The following is a 21209-nucleotide window of genomic DNA, read 5'->3' as shown; positions in this document are numbered from 1 at the left end:
TAAATCTTCCAGAACCCCAAACCAAAATAAATAATCAAGAATTAGGATATGACCCCAGCATAAATTATAAGCAAAATTAGTGTGTCAAAAACTAACATATAAAACAACCATCTGTGGCAACTTTGGTTGAAGGGAAACAAAGAACACCCATGAAGAAATACTGTGATGGCTGCGGCAAAGAGTAACTGCAAGTTGCCCTAGAAGAAGATTAAAGACGTTGATGAAAGAGAAGATGGGTGAAACCATATGTTGCATATGACATGCGAAGGGCAAAATGGAGAAAAGCAAATAATAATTTTAAAAATCCAACTGGTTTTCAGCCTGGAAAAGCTGAAACCTTGTAACAGAAACTCAGTCCTTTGTGTTAGAGTAGGACTAAAAATAACTTCTTTCATATTGAAGAGATGGACCCACATGTATAAACAAGGGAAGAAGAATAAAATCAGATTTTGTCTTTACATCTTTGGGCAACTTTGAGGTGACTGGAGACTAGAAAGAGGCTTTCGTATCTTCTGGGAAATGGAATTCAGTAAAAAATTCTAGAAATGAGCTTCTCTGTAGGAAGAAAACAGAAAAAATGTGATGAAAAAGCCATTGAGACTGTTTCAGAAGATGTGCACTCTGGTGGCCTCAGTGTCCCTGTCCCCTGACTGCATAGATAGAGAAGTTAATGAGTACTGCAGCCTCTTTCTAAGGCATAGCCCCTGATTTTATTCCCATGTAAACCATGGCATGAGAGAAAAGGACAAAAGTAGTGATGTATTGTCAAGTCACCTCCTGATGTGCAGCCAGCATAAAGCTAGAGCACACATTTGTATTTGTGAGCATGTGAATTTCTACACAGAAAGACTGAGAATCAGCCAAACCTTCTGTGTATCCAGAAGACTGCAAGTTTGATCAGTTGGCAAAGCCTAGCACTGTTTCTTAGTTCCAGTTTGACAACGCAGGTATCTCTGGGTTTTTTCTAAATTCTGTCATATCAAAGAGAGTATGTCACTTTGTCCAGACCATATGCTTCTAGCATTATTTCTTGATTATTTCTGCTGCAGCACTTACAAATAAAAGTTAGCCAAAAGTGAGGTTTTTTAAGACTTTTGGATAAAAGGTACTCCTATCACTAAAAAAAAAAAAAATTGTGAAGGGAGATAAATAGGCCAGTGTCTATTATAAGGTAACTATATTTGACTCTGTTCCAGACTACTGGATATCAGAGATATCAGATAGCCCAGCTGGTGTGCTAACCCCAGAACTGGAATCAGTATCACTGCATCAGTAGCACTGCACTCAAACTAATTACCTGGGTGATGAGAGAAAGGCCTTTTTCAGATTGTGGCCTAGAATATATTATAGCTGAAGCTGAATGTCTCTCTCTGCTTCCTTCCAGGACATGTGTCTCTGTTAGCCTGCTAGGAGTTTGCTTAGGGATCTTTCATGCTACCTGCTGTGGGATGCAGTCAGGCCCTGAGCAGACAACCCTAGATGACTGGGTAGGGCCTTAGAATGGAAAAAGGCTCTAAGAGGTAGTGCAAGAAGAGCACCAGTTTGCCTGTGCCTTCAACTGGAGACACAGCTCCATTTAATGATATTTTTAAGTGGAAGAAGTAGATATTGATCTGCCTGTAGCTCTCAGCATAGCTGGCTACTAGTCTCCTAACTCCTGACAAGCATCTGCTCCTGGTAAAAAAGCTACCAGGTCAGTGCCCTTTGAGAACTGTCTGCATTCATATTTTCTCCCATCAGTGATATAACAGACAAGCAGAAGCATTTCTTGTCACTACATGACATTTTATCAGAGATCACAAACCTAAAGTGTCTTACTGCCATTCCCATGATTTCTGCCTGATATTGCTCAGTGGCAGATCTCCTCTATTCTGACGTAGTTTGTTTTACTTTTCAAGGTAACCTATGTTCTGAACTTTCTTATTTTGTAAAAATAAGATACTTGGTTTACGTACTAATTTCAAGATCTCTGTAATGTATGATGTCCTAAATTACTGCTGGGTGCACCTACCTGCATTGTAACTTAGGGTCTGGAAATTATAGCACCATACAGTGATGTGATTGTACATAATCCTTTGTTCATGGACGCATGGCAGAACTCACCACCTACATGCTACAGGGAAGAACAAAATGAAGCACCCAAGCGTTGTGCTTACTGTGTGTCTATGTTAATGATACACTATTAGGGAAACCAGGACTTGACAGAACAAACTCACAGTACAAAATACTGCTTTATGCCATAATAGTTGTCACAAAAACCTGTCCTGCATTATACAGGAAAAAACAAGAAGAGAAGGCCTAAATTGCAGCTGTGTCTTGAGTATCAGATTGTGTGTATGTCAAAAGACTGGAAATCCTGCCCCATTGTTGAACAGGGGCAGCTAATAAAATGTCTCACAGAAGAAAAATTTGCAGTTTGATTTCTCCTACTCTTGAGTCTCCAAGTTCATCAATGTTAAGGTTTGCAAAGGTATTTAACATATAGGCAGCTGACTGCTTTGCTCCTATATGGAAACCCTGTCTCTATAAGTAATGCATTCAAGTCTAATCTCAGTAGTCTGTCATGCCAAGAAATGTAATTTACATCCCCAATGACAGAAAGCTGCTTCTGTCCATAGGAGACTTGAGACAGTTTTCCCTCATAGAAGATTCCTAGTTAGGAGGAGGGATGTATTTTCTAATCCACATTCTGTCTCTCATCCACATCTCTGTTCTGAAGAATTTATTATACAAAGCAAGTAAGAGATTACAGAAGACTGGCACCAAGGGTGTATGGCAGCCTGCTATCAAGGTCATTCTCCTGGACCATGGGAGAAAGAATTAACACTGTTACTAATCCAGCAAAGTGAGGACTGAAATCAGGTCTGTCAACACCATTGTGAGGGCCTTAATCCAATATTATTGGATCTTTAGACTTCAAAATGAGATCATAGCTCATAATTACTTCTGAGTCCTTATGCTGGAGTACTGAATCATAGAATCACCTTCAACTACTACAAGTTGCTCAGACCCTCGTCTAATCTGACCTTGAATGTTTCCATATCCCCACCAGGGATAGGGCTTCTACCACCACTCTGGACAATCTCTTGCACTGTTTCATCAGCCTCGTAACACATTTCTTCCCTATACCTAGTCTAAATCTACCCCTTTTTAAGCTAAAACCACTACCCCTTCTTCTATTGCAAAAGGCCCTGCTAAAAATAAATATCTGTCCCCATCTTTCCTATAAGGCCACTTTAACCACTGAAAGTCTCTCAGTTTTCAGACCACTGAAAGTCTTCTCCAGGCTGAACAACTCTCTTTCTGTCCTCACAGCAGAGGTGTTCCGTCCCTCTGGAACCCACTGGACCCACTCCAACATCTCCAGGTCTTTTCTGTGGTAAGAACTCTGGAGCTGGATGCAGTTCTGCAGGGGGTGTCTCACTGGAGCAGGGCAGAGGCACCTCCCTCTACCTGCTGGCCATGCTTCTTTTGATGCAGCCCAGGATCCAGTTGGCCTTCTGGGCTGTGAGCACACATTGCCAGCTCATGTTAAGCTTTTCATCCACCAGTGCTACCACTGTTATTCTAATTTTTCTTTTCTAACCACATTCCAGGTCATATCACTCAATGACTCACATGAGATTCTAGAGCCAGTCCTAGGCAGGTGGAAACAAAAAAAATCTCAGAATGGGTATTGGGACCATGCCTGACAGCCAGAAGGTGAACATGGATCAGACTTAGCCTTCTTTTGTTGCACTGCTACATCTACTGCAGTATTATTTAGGGACAATTTCCAGGCTCTGATGTTGGCAGAGGGATCATTTCACAATAGCAATAGGAGTCACCTCAACATAACATTTGCTTCATGCTGTAGTTTCCTAAGGTAAGATTTGCATTTGTCAATACTTAACTGTATGTTACAACCTTGTCTCTTTAGCAGGGATCTTGTTCTCATTGCACAAGTCTTATGAGGAGTGGCTAAGAAAATGGGTTGGAGAAAAGGAGACTAAAGGAAGACTTTTTCACTCTTTACAAGTCTCTGAAAGAAGGTTGTATGGAGGTGAGAGTTGGTCTCTTCTTCCAAGTAATAAGCAATAGAACAAGAAGAAATGGCCTCAAGTTGTGCCAGGGGAGGTTGTGTATATTAGGAAAAAATTCTTTACTGAAGGGTTGTCAGGCAATGGAACAGGCTTCCCAGGGAAGTGATCAAGTCACCATCACATCAGGTATTTAAAAGCTTTGTAGGTGTGGTGCTTAGGGATGTTATTTTGTGAAGGACTTGGCAGTGTGCTATGTTAATGTTTGGGCTTGATGATTTTGAATGTCTTTTCCAGTCAGAATTACTCCATGGTTCTATGATCTAGTTGTGTTATGCCAGATTGAATACCTTGATGAAGAATAATAGAACTTTGCTCAGAAGCATAACATCTAACATTAATGTTTGAAATCTTTTTTCCTGCCCTACTAACTGCAGCCATCCCCCCCTTCCTTTTATTTTTGGGTTTTTTTTTGTTCTGTATCTACTTGATTCTGCCATGTCAACAGCTATCTTTTCCAGAGAAGTGCAACCAGAAGCCTTAAGAAAAAGACACTCCTTGTGAATCTGCCTCAAGAGAAGGCCACATGTTTCCTGGGCAGTGGGATTTACCCATGGCAGTATCAGAGGGCTGCTAACCTCACGACTGCTGGCTTTGAGATGACTGTTGCCTTAATAAATTTGAATGAACAAAGGTGGTGTTCTTGCAGAACAAGACTGATAACTACACTTTAGGCCTCACTTCAGCATAGAAGGCTGCTATAAGGTCTCTCAGACCCTTCTCTTCTCCAGGATTAATAAGCCCAACTCTCTCAGCCTGTTCTCATAGGAGAGGTGCTCCAGCCCTCTAATCATCTTTGTGGCCCTCCTCTGGACTCACTCCAACAGCTCCATGTCCTTCCTGTGTTGGTGGCTCCACAACTGGTTAAATAATTAAAAACACTGATATAGAGAAGAAATATTAATACAAATAATTTATTATTGCCAGTTAAAATTTATACTAAAAGAACCAATAGCCTAGGCTAATACAAATGAGGAGAAATTTCATTTATATAGAAATGTATAGTTTTTTACTTGGGGAAAAAACCAAAACACTATGTGCTCAAACCTTGATAGTTTGACATGACAGAGAGGAAACTAAGATACATTCATCAAATTCACACTTTTTATGAACTGCTGACATGAAGTAGTTATAAGAAAAACAAACATAGGCCTAAGCAGCCATAAAGAGATCTGTTTTCCATAGAGGTATGAAAATAGCTTTGCTGTGTAAGATCTCACTGAAACTTTTTATGGAACATTGTATAAAATTCTTACTTGAATCTTGAAAAGATGCAAATATCACTAATATTGAGCTGGCAGGAGTCACTAGTGTAGCCAGTACACTTAGGATGCTTTTTTATTCAGTCCTTGAAAATAAGGAGTATGACATTGTTTTATACTTTGTATCTCATAACAGGTATTTCTGCTGATTTTAAGTGGTGCAGCAAGAATGCAAAAGGAGAAATGATGTTTGTGGGTAGTCAAGCAGCCAAAGATATATAAAAGTTCAACAAAGGGAAATGCAAAGCCCTGCACCAATGCACCAGAACAGACTGGGGAGCAACCAGGTGGAAAGCAGCTTTGCAGAAAAGGCTTTGGGGATCTGGGTGGACAGCACATTGACCATGAGCCATCAAGGTACCCTCGTGATAAAGAAAGCCAACAACCTCCTGGACTGCATCCAGAGCTCTGACACAGGTCAAGGAATCTGATCCTTCCCCTCTATTCAGCACTGGTGAGATTTCTGGGATCCCAGTACAAAGGAGTCTGGGACAACACTGGAGTGAGTCCAGCAAAGGGTCATGAAGGTGATCAGGCCACTGGAGTATCTGTCATTAGAAGGACAGGCTGAGAGACGTGGGAGTGTTCAGCCTGAAGAAGAGAAGGCTCAGGGGGATTTTACCAGCATGTCTGTAAGTATCTGGTCAGGGGAGAGGCTACATGCAAAAGTACAGTTTAACTGGTTTTGATCAGATCCTTATCTTTCAACCCTAGTTGAAACCTCAAATTAGCAAACACAGTTTTAACTGTATTGCTTAACTGTCCATTCAAAGCCCTGGTTTTGAACTGCTCTATTGTACCATGGACAAAAGTAAGTTTGCAAATTCCAGACTATATTACTGTGACTGGAATGCATTGTAGCTCAAGGCTAGGAGCTTTGAATGCCCATAAAATTATAAATACACCCTTTACAATCACCTTTTATAGGCATGGCTGTAATCTATCTCAAATGAAATATTATGAGAACATAAGCTTGCTGAACAGAAACTGTGTGTGTGCTTCTGGCAGTACAAAAAGTGATATTTTTTTTGTGTTTACTGATCCTCTAATTAAATGGGTTGCATTTACCAAGAAAGAGAAGTGAGCATTGATATATACCCCTCACAAGTAACTATCTTCTGGTAAATATACACCGTAGTTTAGGCAAAAACTCTCATTCTTCTTAATGTATTCACAGCCTACTGAAATAAGATACATGACTATTGTTTGCATATAACCAGTTCTGTTTCTGAGGTATATAGCGATGAAGTTATACAACCAGAACACTGTGTTCCTGTAGCATGGCTGTCATCTCTAGTGATATTTCATGGTTTTGGTCTGGCACCTGTCCTCTCTCATGTCTGCCAGTCACAGCCTTTTCAATTTCCAAAGCAGGGAAACTGGGGAATCTGGGAGTGGATGCAAAATTAAAAGATTTCTATTGGAAAGTTAATAAAAGGCACAAAGTTTTTACAGCTATTGGCCTTGCTTAAAACCAGAGAGATGCAATGAAGCAACCTCTGGAAGATACTGGTATTGCTTAGAAACGTGGACCAATTTCAAGACACGAACTGAATGTTGTGACAACAAAGAAGGTGGAGCTATAGATGCCACCAGCGATTGAGAATGAGGCTTTGTGGTATTCTATCACTTGGATTGCTGTGAAATATAGGAGAACTGTTAGGGTCAATGCTTGGATTGCTTGTTTTTGATTGCTTTCTGTAATGCTGTGGTGGGCTCATGTTACGGTGACACCAGAAGCTAGGAGGATGGTTGTGTTTAGTAGTGGGACTTCTATCAGGTTTAGAGGTTGAATTCCTGTGGGGGGTCATTGTCCTCCTTGCTCTGGGATGGGTGCTAGACTTGAGTGAAAGAATGCTCAGAAGAAGCCAAGAAAAAAGAAAGCCTCATATACAATGAATAGGATTATTCCGTATCGGAGACCTTTTTGGATGGTTGGAGTGTGATGCCCGTGGAATGTCCCCTCTCGGACAATGTCTTGTCATCATTGTAGTATGACTAGGAATGTGGAGATTCTATCTAGGTATAGAAGGTTTAGGGAGCTGTGATAGAACCATATGATAAGTCCTGATGTAGTGAGTAGAGCGGTGGCTGCTCCAAAGACTGGCCATGGGCTTGGGCCTACTATGTGATAAGAGTGTGCTTGGTGAACCATTGGATGTTTTCTTGTAAGTACAGGCTTAATAGCAGTATGAAGACATAAGCTTGAGTTATGGCTACTGTTACTTCTAAAATGGTTAGTAGGAGCAGTATGCTTGCAGTAAGGATGGATACAGCTGGCATGATGGAGAATAGGGCTGCAGTGGCTGTTGAAAATTAGTTGGATGAGCAGGTGTCCTGCTGTAAGGTTGGCTGTAGGGTGCATTCCTAGGGCTAGTGGCCAAATTAGGAGGCTTGTGGTTTCAATTATGATTAGGGCTGGGATTAGTGGGGTGGGCGTTCCTTCAGGCAGGAGGGGTTCTAGTGAGGCAGAGGGTTCCAGCACTGCTGACTATAGGGAATTTTACTAGAACAAGAAAGGAAATTCTGGTGCCATAATAGCACAGAACAAATTAGTAAAACCTTTCATCGGGAATATGATGAGACTCCAATCTTTGCACTGACTGAGTTGCAAATAAAGCATCAGCTCCAACGAGCAGTTATTTTTGGAGAAATAGTCTTTGAAAAACTGTCTACCAACAGTTATGATAGTGTTTAGTTAGGTGATTCTGAGTACTCTGACAAGAAGCAATTAGTAGGTTTAACTAGTATGGAGTAGATAAATCATGAAAGTACACATCTAACAATAAGGAAGAAACAAGGAAGTTGAACTGCTGCAGATTCTGTCAGCACAGCTTCCATTCTCACAGCCCGATCAGGCAGAAGCCATTCTGAAAAGGTAACCTGCAGATAGTGTTTTCAAGTCCTCATATAATATTTTATATGCATGTTAATTTGAACAGTGGTTGTGAAAGCTTATATATGGTGTTTCCTAATTTTTTAATTTTTTTTTTTTTTAAATCTGATGCATGTCCACCTGTGAAATATTTAGTTGTGAAATAACTAAAAAGTTGTGAAAAAAATGGTGGCAAGGCATGGCTTAATGGCACGTTGCTTTGTGGGCTGGCAGTCTTTGTTGACAAATGGTGGGGTAAGCACAGCATGAGGATCTCTGCAGCACAGGTACAGTGTGTACCAACATTATGCTGATCATACTGACATTGCACATGCAGTGCTGCATGGGGTCCTCAGGCTTTTAGCTTGTAGGGACAAGTTGCTAAAAATTTCTCCAGCGTTGCTGCTGTGGAAACGGCAGCTTAGTGGCAATGGTCCACCTCTGCCCACAGGGTTCTCCAACTCCCTTAATAACCAGGTTCAATTTCATGAAGGCCGTGGCTGCTTTCAACAGCCTCCACAGCTGGGTTGGGCCCTTCTGGCTTATTTCAACCAGAACTGACTTAGCCCAATATTCCGACTTTTAGAAATTAAACAGAAACTGGTGAAATCACTGTGGCAAGGAAGTAGTTGTTGGGTATCAGGTGTCAGATGTGCAAGCAGCCACCGCACACCGCCCGGCAGTGTGACGGGCCCGCCTTTCGCTCCTATGCGGAGCGAACCGCGGCAGAGCCCCGAGCAGGGCGGGCTCCGCCGGTGGGGCCTACGAGGGGCCAGCGATGAGCCACCGCGCGGCCAGGGTGCAGCTCCTCCGGGTGGGCCGGAAGGAGCGCGGCACAGTCCCGGGGACAGTGGGGTCCGTTCCCGCTGCCGCATTGCCGGTTCGGCGCCTCCTCAGCGCTGGTGTCGGTGCCGGGGAGCGGGAAGCGGGGGCGGGGAGGGGGCGCGCGGACCCGAGGCGGCAAATCACAGCCTCCCTCCCCACCTCGAGCCACCCGCGCGCCCCGCCGCCCCACCCGCCGAGCACTGGGTGGGGCTCCTGGAAGCCGCCAACCCCCGGCGTCCTCGTCCTTCGGAGCGGCGGAGCCAGGAGCCAATAGGCGGGCGCGTACCGGCTGCGCAACGGCCAACGGGAGCGGCTCTTTTAGGACCGCTGCCCGAGCCCCTCAGAGCGGCGGGGACGGTGCGGGGAGCGGGGCAGCGAGGCTTGGCGGGCGGCGCCGCCCGAAGCAGGTAGCGGTTGCCCGAGCTGCGGCGGGAAGTTGGGCAAAGGCGGCGTGGCTTCGGGCCGCGAGCTGAGGCGCTCCATCCTCTCCTGTCGTCCGTGAGGGGGGCGCGGAGGGAGCCGGCCGCCCTGGCCCGTTTCCGGGAGGCTGCTGAGGAGGGAGGCAGGGCGGGAGGGGGGGGGGAAGGAGGAAGGGGGAAGGCAGGCGTCGGGGAGCTGTGAGGTGTGTCGTGGTGGCGCGGTACAGGCGGAGGAGCTCGGTTGTCACAATCGATGCTTAGAAGGGAGAACTCCAAGGGCTGCTCCGGGCGGTTGTCTCGGTACCGCTGCGGTCTTGCATGGGCGAGGCCGAAACTCTGGAGCCCATGGCGGCCCGGCCCATTCCACCTGCCGCTGGGCCCGGAGCAGACGGGTATCACTCATCCCACCGTGCCCTTCCTCGCCCACCCACCTCTCCATCTGCTCTGCCTTCCTCTCGCCGGACAGGCCTCTTGCCAGCAGCATTGCGCCGACTCTGCCAAGCGGCTCCGCCGTGCTGCCGTCCTAGTTCCACTTTCTCAGGCCCGTGTGGTTGCAGCTAGTGCAAAGACATAGTCTTACAGGAAGAGCCTCGCAAGTTTCCCTCCCATTTCGAAGAATGTATGAGGAAGAGGTCTGAAATGATCCGTTTCTTCAAACTGGAGTCCCAGATCAGTGGGCTTACGCATGTGGGAATAGATTGAGTGCAGTGATGGCTCATAGTATGTGCAGCACACGTTAAGGGAATGCTTGGAGTCCTTTGTGGAGCAGGAACCGGGTGGGTCTGCAAAAAGACTTCCTTGAGTGAAGTGGAAAGTGTTGCTAATTGCAGTGATAGAGTGATTGGTAGCAAAATTGTAATTAAAACCAGCTGGAGTCCCATGGAAATAGAAACCTTTAATTTCATGTAACCTACTTTACAGCTCTAGCAGCTGAAAATTACTGATATTTTAATAATAATTTCAATAATAACTAAACTAGAAGGAGTTCTAAGTCTCTGGCATCTATCTGTACAGTAGTAGGCTATGATTTCTTGACCCCCTCCTTCCCTAATTTGTATATCATATCTGTGCTTCATAGTTGTGGCACCATTATTCAGCAATTTGGAAATTGTGTAGTAGGTGTATATTTCTAGGATCTCTACTTTTCAGCTTTTCTATGCTGCTTTTGTACCCTCCCCTCAAAGATGGTTTAAAAATCATCCCTTTTTCCACCCAAAAACTTACCACAACTGGATATGAAAGGTTGACTTTGCAAGGTTGATTTGTTTGGTTTTTGTTTTGAGCATTTATTGTTTGTTTTTCTTCCTCCTGTGTCGTGGTATTAAAAAACCTAGATCTGTAACTTTTTATACAAGTACTGAATATGTATTTACCTTGAACTGAACTGAAAGCCTGATGAAGTTTTAATAGAGACAGTAGTTCTACTTAAAAGCACAGTGGAGCAGTTGTTTTCCATTAAGTCTGACTGTGTAATGTAGAGGTATGTTTAGGATGTGATAAATGTATTTCCACTCCCTATGGTTACAAAACCCCCAGCCTTTGACATCTCTATTATTGTAAGCAATCGGTAGTTGTCAGTAAAAACTTAGCATTGAAGCAAAACTAACTTCTGTAGTACCGAAAGATTTCTTCTCATTCAGTGTTTAGTATTCCTCAAAATTTGAAAAATGTACAGGATAACTACTAGCTAGATGTGAGTGGAGTGGACCACTAAATGTCAATCTTATAGTGCTACTCTTGACAATATAGCTGTGATTTTGCATCAAAACTTGTACTGGTTACTTTGGTACTTCAGCAGTAGGTGAAGAATTCTCCTCACGTAATCCACATGAGGTAATGGCTGGACATGGTTAGTGTGTTAAACATCTGTGGTGTTTTCTCACAGTTGCTAATTCTGAGCCTTGCAGCAGTCAGAGAGCAGTGCAGTCCTCCAGGTATGCTTTATTTAGCCTCATCACTTTTGAAGTAGCAAACTGTCCTCGCAAATACAGTCTTTCTGAGTAGACTAGGTATTCTATTTGCTTTCTTCTTCTGTTTCCACCCTGGGATTTCTAGAGAGGAGGCCCTTTTTATAAAACTACTCTTCTTTGCCTCTGTGTTAAACTTTCTCCAGACTATCTAAAAGAATGTGTGACTTACTGAAGTTCCTTATTACTTTCTTCCTTTGGGTGTGGTTAGAAAGATTACACTTGATAGATCTTGCTGAGCTCCTGCTTGGTTTGGGTGGCTATGTATTCACTACATCATGCCAGCCTTTCCATGTCATAGTTCAGGTTGATGCTTGTAAATTTGTAGTGTAAACATGATTGGAGCTTTGAGCATTTACAGGGTCAGTCTAAGCTACAGGACTGACTACCTCTGTCCTTCTGAGAAAGGAGAGAGATGCCTCATAAATTCTGTTTAACTGGTGTTCACTTTTATTTGTCCTGTTTATAGGACAGGTCGGCAATATCTTAATACAACTTGCTTTATGTATGTATGTGCTTAATGTATTTTTAAAGATACAAAAGTTGTGGAAATGGGCTTTTCATTTTTTTACAGGGCTTTGTCCTTTGTTGGCAAAAAAAAGGAAAGGTAAACTTGTGTGCTGTATTTGAAGCCTAAAAAGCTTTTTTAAAAAATAAACTTGATAGAGCAGTTGTCATGTAAGTAGAGTTATCTTTAGGTTTCAGAAGAATTATTGGGAATGGCTGCAGGAATATATTGGGAAAGGGAATGCCTTTATTAATTTTCATTGGAAAGCCATTGAATTACACTGTGTTAAGATGTTGTGTTGTTTGACCACAGTTTTGCATGCTGAATTTTGAAATGTCTCACCTAAACATTAAGGAATTAAGTTCCTGGTGACAGTTATGGAGAACATGAGTGTAATAATTTTACAGTTGTTCAACAATTACCTCATCAACTGCAAGTATGCTTACCATAGGTGACCTTTACTAGAAGGGCTCTAGAAGCTGGCATTTGGTTAAACATGACCAAGGATTTTCAAACAGAAATATAGTTAGTGATTTAGTACTATATAGTCATATCTGTCTCTCAAATAATGCAGAATGTTTTTTTTCCTCTTATAAATCTTAAACTATCTGAAAATCTTAGCTGAAAGGATCAGCAAGGTTGATCACTGGATTTTATTGTGAAAGGTATGGAAAAGCATGAAAGGATATTGGAAGTGTTGATTCAAAATTGAATTAAAAATACATTGTGTAATGTCTGCTCTAAAATATGAGTCAAGCCTTCTAATTCTGTAGTAACATGTATAATTTAAAATGAAGGAGGAATAAGTGGTGGGTTTTTTTGTTCTCGATGAAGTATTCTGGTTGTAAATGTTTTTTTAATAAATCTAAAAGCAGTTCTAGCTTAGATTCTGTTGGCCTGATGTTTTGAGCAGAAAGTAGTCGCAGGTATAGTTTTTAGGTATTTATCTTTGTCCTTTCAGAACAGTTGGAGGAAAGCGAGTCTGCATTTTCATTACCTAGATTTGTATCTTGCCTGTGAAGCCAGACAAACCGAGTCACTTGAGTGTTATTTCTCCCCTTGCCTGCTTCCCCGGTTTGTTTTTTGTCTTTTCAAAATACTCCCCTCACATCCCCTCCCAACAAAATGATACTGTCAGCAGTAACAACTGGAGCAACAATCCTGCTGCCACTGTCAAGGCTTTTCCTAGTGACAACTTGAACCTGGATATCTGTGTGCTCATATGAAGGCTAAATTTGGCTAGTTTTCTTAATGCAATGAGTAAGAATTGAGTGATCGTGCAGCTCCAGTAGTTCATGTGGTAGTCAGCTGTGAATGATACTCCGTTCGTTATGTTGTAGGTAGGTTCTTCAGACAGGTTTTATCATCTTTTCAGAGTTAACTCAAGAATTGTGATTTCTGTGTAATTAAGAGCCATGATTGATGAAACTACCTTGATAAACAGTGAGGCTTTATCGTGTAATCCTTTGATATCCAGAAGCACAAGTGAGGTTTCTAATGCGGATTTCCAATTAAGTTAGGATAATTAGAACTAGGATCCAGCTCAGTGAATCTTGAATCTGCCTGCCTCTTGTTTTCCTAAAACTCATTTGAAAGCTCTCTAAAAATGTGTTAAACATGTTCCCACATGAGCTGAAGATTAGGTATAGTAAATATTCTTACGTGGTATGTGCTTTACTGTAATAAAATAATTTCTGAACTTATCTATGTCTTTGCAACATGGAAAAATGAAGTTATACAAGAGACTTTTTTTCCTTTGACATACACTTGCTGACTAAGCTCAAACAGTAAACAATTGAAAACCGGTCAACTTTTAAATATAAAGGGATAGTAAAGCTGTTTTACTCAGTTGCATCAAACCATCTCTTAAAAGAACTTTTGTCTTAATTTGGTTTTGAGGAGGGATTTGCTAGAGAAGAAATGTAATTACAGCAAAGCAAGGGACCGCTCAAGTGCTTTTTGAACAAAGTACCTGCTACTCAGGAATAATTTCAAAGCTGCTATAGAATCCCTCAGAATAGAAGTGTAAGTGATGGAATATTATAGTAAAATTAGAATTTTGAAAGAATGTGTGTGATGAACACATAGTATATAAGTATCTGTGTAAACACATGCATCAAATGTGTTCTAATGACAAAAGTTCTGCTGAGGTTGACACAACAGTGGCCCACATTGAAGTTGGTTTCCCCTCAGTATGGCTTTAAGGGCTGGAGAATGTTAAAGATCACATGATTTCAGGCTCAGCTTGGACTTCAAAGTATCTTACTTTCACAAGGATGTCTTCAAATGGCAAATGAAATAGTTTGTGGGCTGGGATAAATTATTGGATGGTCATGGGTTAGTTGGTCCACATTCACTGGTTTTCTAAAACAAATGAGGGAATGATGTACTTGTTTTTTGTCATTGTTGTCATAAAGGCAGTTACAGAACTATTTCAGTGTCTGATACTGATCTAGATTTTTGTATCAAAATGCTCTAGTTCTGTTAAATAATATGTAGTATTAGTTAAGTCTCACCTACATTGATTTAATAATTCTCCTTATCTTGAATGAACGCACTGCCAGAGGTAGTATTACATCCATAAGGAAATGAACTTGAGTGTGGAGTCCAGGAGAAAACTGAGTATCTAACATATTTCTGTGGTTAGGAATAATGAGGAGAGGAATTGCCTCTTTTACAACAAGTCTACTTTGTGGACATAAGGCTGTTATGTCCAGCCTTAGTACACTTAGTTATGTAAACTTTGAGCTAACTATATTAGTTACCCTAATTGGCACAGATAATCAATAGATAATAATTTAAAGTAGAAAAATCTCTTAATCAGTAGTAGGCTAGTCTCTTTGAACATATTCAAGATTGAAGTATATAGCTAGTTTGAAATGTGTGGTTGTTTTCAGGAATTTTCAAGTATAGTGAGTGTCAGCCACTGGTTTGCTATATCCCATATAAAGCTTTGAGTCTTTTGATGATGTTTATATTGTGTTTGTGATGACTTGGTTATAAATGTTTGGATTGATGTGGTTTTGTTGTGTTTCACCTGTTTGTAGGGATCACTGGTAAAGGCATGTTGGTATGCATGAGAGAACTTGCTATTACTCTGAATCAATTCCATTTACTTGTCTAGAAAGTGTCTGGTGAGACATTCACTATCTGGCATACTACCAGGCATAAGGCAAAGATTGGCTTGCTAAATGAAATTAGTGGACTCATTTTGATAGTTCTTAAAAACTTAGTTTCAAACTTCAGTAGTTGCAGTCAGCTTCCAAATCTGGCAGTGTGTGTTTCAGCTATTGGAGATGTGTTCAAGTCCCTTAATACAGAAAATGACCTTGCAGAGGGTAGATAAGAGTGTTGATGAAATCTAAAACATGGATAAGCTTTTTTTGTCTGCTAGCTCTCGGAAGACTCCAAAATGTTTCACATGGTTGTGAAGTTTGAAATAGGTATGCTTTAAGGTTAACTTATACCAAAAATAGTTAACAATAGAAAATACTCTGTTCCATCATTTTGATCCCCACTCATCTCCAAAAGTAGTATCTTTCACAGATAAGGTTTCTCAATGGATATAACCTTGGACCGTGAAGACAAACAATCTATCATCCTTTGGTGATATGCTGGATAGGTGTTGTCCAGATAGGGGGAGGTCATTGACCCTTGTGGTTGTTGAAGATGTAGACATTCTGCTGATAGTGTTCATTGATGTACTTTTGTGGAAAAAAGGCACGAACTGAAATGAGACATGATATCATGGTATGACCTGGGCTTGTCTTTCTGACACTAACCCTTTTTAGATGAGTTAAATATTACTTCCTTTGCCTGAATTTCTCCAGTACTTTGATTTTTTTTTTATTTTTTTTTTTTTTTTAGGAGGAGCAGGGGCTTGCTATAGTGTCTTCACAATGTGGCAACTGAAGCTCTATATAAGGGATTCTGGTAATGATTTTTTTTTGGTCCGGTTGCACGCAAGTGTGGCTTAGAAAAATATTTAGTGTGTTCAGATTTGATGGACTTCATCTCCTGAGCATACATAAATGTTTCTTCTAGTTTACTTTTAGACCTTTTTTCTGTTGTATTGCTGCTAGTATGAGGTTCAAGCTGTTGGAGGGAAGGTGGGAAATTAGTTGGTCAAGCCGTGTGTTTTGCGGAACTTTGTGGCTAGTTGCTGATGCTGGAGACATTGGGAAGTGCGTGGTTTCTATTTCCTGTGCGTGCTAATCTCAATACGATTAAATTTTGAGGGAGCATGTTGTTGACCTAATATCTGTCAGTGATAAACTAGGAAAACAAACTATTTAATCTCTAGCAAGGACGTACTTGCACACTCTTTCTGGTTGCTGAATTTAGTATTTAAACATTTGATTGAACTGCAGCAGGCTTTCCTGGCACTTGAAAAGCAAATCTTCGAGCATCTTGATCTGTGTTTGGACACATCTGAGAATTGATTTTTTTTTTCCTGTTAAAAACAGAATTGTCCTTGTTTTGAGAGTCAGACCTCTGTTTGAAGCAATGAGTTGCAGTAGCTCTGAAGGCAAACAGAGCTGCTGTTGTTTGCTCCATAATAGCACTTACTCAGCCTTGGACACTAGAATTTTTTACAAGATGGGGAATTTTGGCTAGGGTCCTGTAGTGAAGAGTTGTCTTTTTTTAAAAAAAAACCTGAAATGTTTAAGAGCTCTTGATTTATCAGAGGACAGCCCCCTCAAAAAAGCAGTAACTTCAAAGTGTCACCATTGGTTTAGTTCTGAAACTGAATTGGAAGATTAATAGCTTCAACTTCTCTCTAGCAGCTAATCAGAAGCTTCCTCTACTGAAGGCTGTTCATGCCTACATGTCATCTGGTAACTTTGATTGTCTCTCTTCCGGGGCAAGAATGCTGTACAGAACTTGACTCTCAAATTTCTTTTTCTTGACTGTTGGCTACTTTTTGAGCTAATAAGTACTACAGAACAAGGATTCATGCACTCCAGAGTGTGTATTGGACAAAATTGTATTTGATAGGAATTACTGCCTGCATGAAGAGGTAGCTTTTAAGAAGTCATTGGACAACCTGTGAAAATACACATTGCTGGTTAATAGCTACAATTCAGCTATTGCAAACATGCAAGAAACTGCACTTCAAAACTAGTTAAAATGATTGCTGAAATGCCGAATTTGATTTTGCTTTGTTGTCTTGCAAGAAAGGCATCTTTTTTGGACCTATGTCAGATGTCACTTATTGTCTAGATGTCAAACTAAATTTCCACTGGGAACTACATCTGTTTTGTAACTGTTTTGTTGCATTTTTTAAACACAATTTTGATGTACTTCATTGATTAGTTTAAAAGTTAGTGTATTACAGCTGTGACAAATCTCTCCTGAGGTAGAAATTTAGAATTGCCAGTAATGCTATGGTTGCTGGCATGTGGAGATGCATTCTCAGAGAAGGCAGGGAAAGGTAGGTGGAGGATGAGAACATTCTTCATTCTTTCTCATTCCATCTGTTGACTTTTTTTTTTTTTTGGTAGAGCAAAACATAGTGGGTTTTTTCAGGCTTTCTTCATTCATGTGTAGATTCCATACACATTTTCCCCCCCCTAATTCAAATTTGATGCTTCTAGATAGTTCCCTCAGTCCTGATATTTATTGCTGTAACTTTTGCAGCAATTTATACTCCTGTTCTGTTTTCTAGCTGAAATCTTCTAGAGCATATAAAGTAGAGGACAAACTTAGTGTGAAAGATTGCTATGAATAAAGTCTACCAGAGGCTAGTTGTTGAAGAGCAGAGTAAAAGGAAATGGTGTTGAGAGTTTCTCAAAGGAAACAGTCCAGTCAGTCTTAAAAACCCCACAGATTCCTAGCCTGTAAATAGAAATGTTGCTGCTTCTTAAGTGTTAATGTATTTATGTATATGTTGGACTTTTTTAAGAAAGCACATTTCATAGATAAGATTAATCATAGATTTGTATCTAGATGGTTTGTAGTCTAGGTATTCAGTAGGAGTTTCAGTGTAGTGTATTTATTTTTGGTCTGATATCAACCTTGTACTCAAAGGAGTATGGTTGGAAAGAACTGAGGCAGGACAATTTCTAATCTATTGTGGCTCCTGATTTCCAGCTCCTAATCTCTTTATATCATGACCCTAAAAATTATCAATTGTTTTCAGTTAGCTAAAAAGCTGGACTGTAGCAATGGAGATATTCCCACTGGCAGCATAACCCTTTTTGTTGCTTGCACCTTTAGAAATGGATGTTGGACTGTAGTCCACATACTGGGTCTTGTAGCAAAGTTCCTGTATGTACATTGCAAAGACTGTCTCTGCCCATGTGGACAGGTTTGCAGACTGAGGGTATTGGCACTGTGTGAAGTAGGAGTAGTATTAAGCTTTCATTTGAAGGACAGCAACTGAACTGATGGTGTTAAAGTACTGTCATAGTCCTAAGGGGTAACATACGTGGATTATAGCTAGGCAGGTGAATTAGTAAAATTAGTAACACGATTACACAGGAACCATAACAAAATTGAATCTTGGTGGCAAAATCAGTATGGTAATAGTTGTATGAGTTTTCCTTTTGCTCTTTGTGGGAACAGGAGTCCTATTCTATATGTGGAAGCAAACATCCAGGTTCTTTGGAAGACATGGGGCTGAATGGTGTAATGCAATGACCAGGAAAGTGGAAATTACAGGGAGGACATACTTGAATATTAGAGACAGGTACCTGAGATGTGGACAAGTGTTCCAAAAGTATTTACATGCTTCTTGGCCAAAAAGTGCAAAGTAAGTCTGTAGTTGTTCACTCCTAGTTGTCAGTATCTTGTGCGAATTCCTTGTTCCTGCTTGTAGTAGCCTGCTGTTTCAGAAGAACTGAATATTTTAAAAAGTTGCATTTCTTTATTCTTGGTGGTAGGTAAAGAAAGGTGTTCATACTGCTTAGGTATTCAGTATTGTAATTCTTCATAGCTTAAATGCTCTCTATCTGTGTCTAATGACTCTTTTGGGTTTTAGTACTGTGATTTTATAGCATGTGCATTTTGGTGGTGTTTTGGTTGTAGTAATTAGTGTGTGGATCTGTTACAGAAAACTGTAACTAGACTTTCACTACAGCAGCTTATTATTTTTATAAGTCTCTAATTAGAAACATTAGTACAACATACTGGAAGTGTATCCATATGCTACAGTCTTCTTCAGTAAAAGTAAGCTGTTGGAGGGTTACGGTAAAGATGTTGGTGTATCTGACTTAATAAGATGCCTTGAAGTTAGCCTGAGGTACAGGAGAAGTTCTAAAGGTCACAAAGGTCCAGGTCTAAATACCACATGAATGTAAAAATAGGCAGTATATTTTCCTTTAGAAGGTCTTTCAGTTTCCAGTCTCTAGAATTAGACATGATCTTCACGTGGTTGATTAAGGGAGGGGAAAGAAATAATAATCCTTATCGTTAACCTAAGAACTGAAGCTTTGTGCTGGATTTGAGTACTAATCCTTTGCCCTTCATTTTGTTAGGAGGTATAGTTGTGGCTAACCACTGAATCGAGGATGGGAGGAACTTAATTGATGAAAAGGTTGGAAACCTGTATTGTAAGCCTGTATTGTCTGAGAAGCTGTACTGGGGGCTTGTAGTCAATGTAAAACCAGTTCTCATAACAAGAAACTATACCCTTTTCTCTGGCCTTGCAGTGCTGGTAGGAAGGCTCAGGTCCATGCTTACGGGATTTTGCCAACACAGATGAAATACAATGGCCAGCAACTGGCAGGTGCCTGGGCCTCTGTTTTCTGCCAGCATATTTGAAGTATCTGCTTGTGATTCCATTTTAATGGTATGACCTTTAATTTACATGGAACATCCAGTTAAGAGTGGGAAGGAGCATGCACATAGAGATGGAAATAAACTAGTTTCTTTTCCTAGCTATTTTCCTAGACTGTGTCTAATTGCTTAAGATACTGTTATGGGGGCAGTTTACAAGAAGGTCTGGGTTGACTGTAGTGACCCTTTGAGATTCTTCTGGCATGAGGGAAAAAAGACATCTTTTAAGTATTGGTTACAAGTTGAAAACAAAGGCTGTTAAGGTTTCTTTGAGGTAGGAGGTTGAATGCATCTGTTCTGGTAGTTATATATTCTGCAGATCTGAATTCACACAAGTTTGTTAATATACTTGTGTCTTTAACTTTCTTTAGGTCATAATGGTTTCCATCCCTGAATACTATGAAGGAAAGAATGTACTCCTGACAGGAGTTACAGGCTTCATGGGAAAAGTGCTTTTGGAAAAGCTGCTCAGATCTTGTCCCAAAGTGAATGCAGTCTATGCATTGGTAAGACACAAAGCAGGTCTGACACCTGAAGCACGAATAGAAGAAATTACCAACTGTAAGGTATGTGCCATATGCTCTCAAAGTACCTTTTTTCCTCTTTCATAATGTTCCTGTTGCCTTTTGAGAACAACCTTTTTTCTAAACCAAAATATTAAATGTATTTTGTTCTAACAAATATAAAAACCAAGACCTGGCAGTGCTTTCATGGCTGTTTTTCAAGCTGTTAATCTTTAGCAAAGCCAGTAGTAGAAAATTACCCTGTATTTAATTCAGGGGGAGGATATTCAGCTGTAATGTGGAACTGAGAAATAAAACACTTTGAGCTAAATTTGTTAAGATACCATATAATCAAGGTGAAGAGGTGCTGTGGGCTGGGAACTATAGGATGGGATTGAGTCCCTTCTTTAAATCACAAGCAAGTCACTTTCTTGTGCCTTTTTTTGTGTTCTGTAAGATGAGACTGAGTACTTCTTGTTACTTGTGTGTTGTTTGCTCTACCAGTAAGCAAGAATGTGATTTAACAGGTTGTTTAAATAGCTTCTGTCTGTAAACAGAACAGAAATGTATGTCTTAATAGGTTCTGTTACTGATTTTCGTTAGTCATACGGGTTATTACAAACTTGAGACATCAAAGGAAAAACACTAAAATTCTGTGCTGTGGAAGTGTTAAAGTGGTTATCTGAAAGACTTTCTGTGCATGCTGGATAAGATACTTTCCTCCTGAAGAGGCTTATTACCTTATTTTGATGTGCTAGGCTGGTAATTCTTATTACTTGGGTAACTGATAGATTATACTGCATTGCTGTAGTGCAGATTATTCATTCCATTTATGATGAGAAGGATGCACAGGAAGGGGAGAGATTTCTAACATGAACATTGCTAAAGCAGTGTTTATTTTTGTCTTTCTCTTACAGGACATGGCAGCTGGCAGCTTAATTTTTTTAGGCTTAGGAAATACATTGATATGCATTGATTTCTATAAAGTGGGT

General features: G+C 40.7%; 1 protein-coding gene across 3 annotated transcripts in view; it reads left to right on the top strand.

Annotated features, from left to right (window-relative positions):
- The first annotated feature begins 9374 nt into the window (after positions 1-9374).
- The window catches only part of FAR1 (fatty acyl-CoA reductase 1), a 34542-nt gene continuing 22707 nt past the window's right edge, over positions 9375-21209 (top strand). For 2 of the 3 annotated variants that reach the window (XM_030451364.1, XM_030451361.1), the window contains exons 1-2: positions 9375-9448; positions 20086-20280. In XM_030451364.1, the coding sequence (XP_030307224.1) occupies positions 20092-20280 (189 nt within the window). In that variant the 5' untranslated portion in view covers positions 9375-9448; positions 20086-20091. Of the gene's footprint in view, positions 9449-9823; positions 9853-20085; positions 20281-21209 lie in introns of those variants that run through there. The other variant, XM_030451362.1, reaches the window with a different exon arrangement.

The sequence above is a fragment of the Calypte anna genome, chromosome 5, assembly GCF_003957555.1.
Source record: "Calypte anna isolate BGI_N300 chromosome 5, bCalAnn1_v1.p, whole genome shotgun sequence".
In the NCBI taxonomy this organism is placed as follows: Eukaryota; Metazoa; Chordata; class Aves; order Apodiformes; family Trochilidae; genus Calypte; species Calypte anna.
The sequence above is the reverse complement of the archived record's forward strand: the minus strand, read 5'-3'. Positions and strand labels throughout refer to the sequence as shown.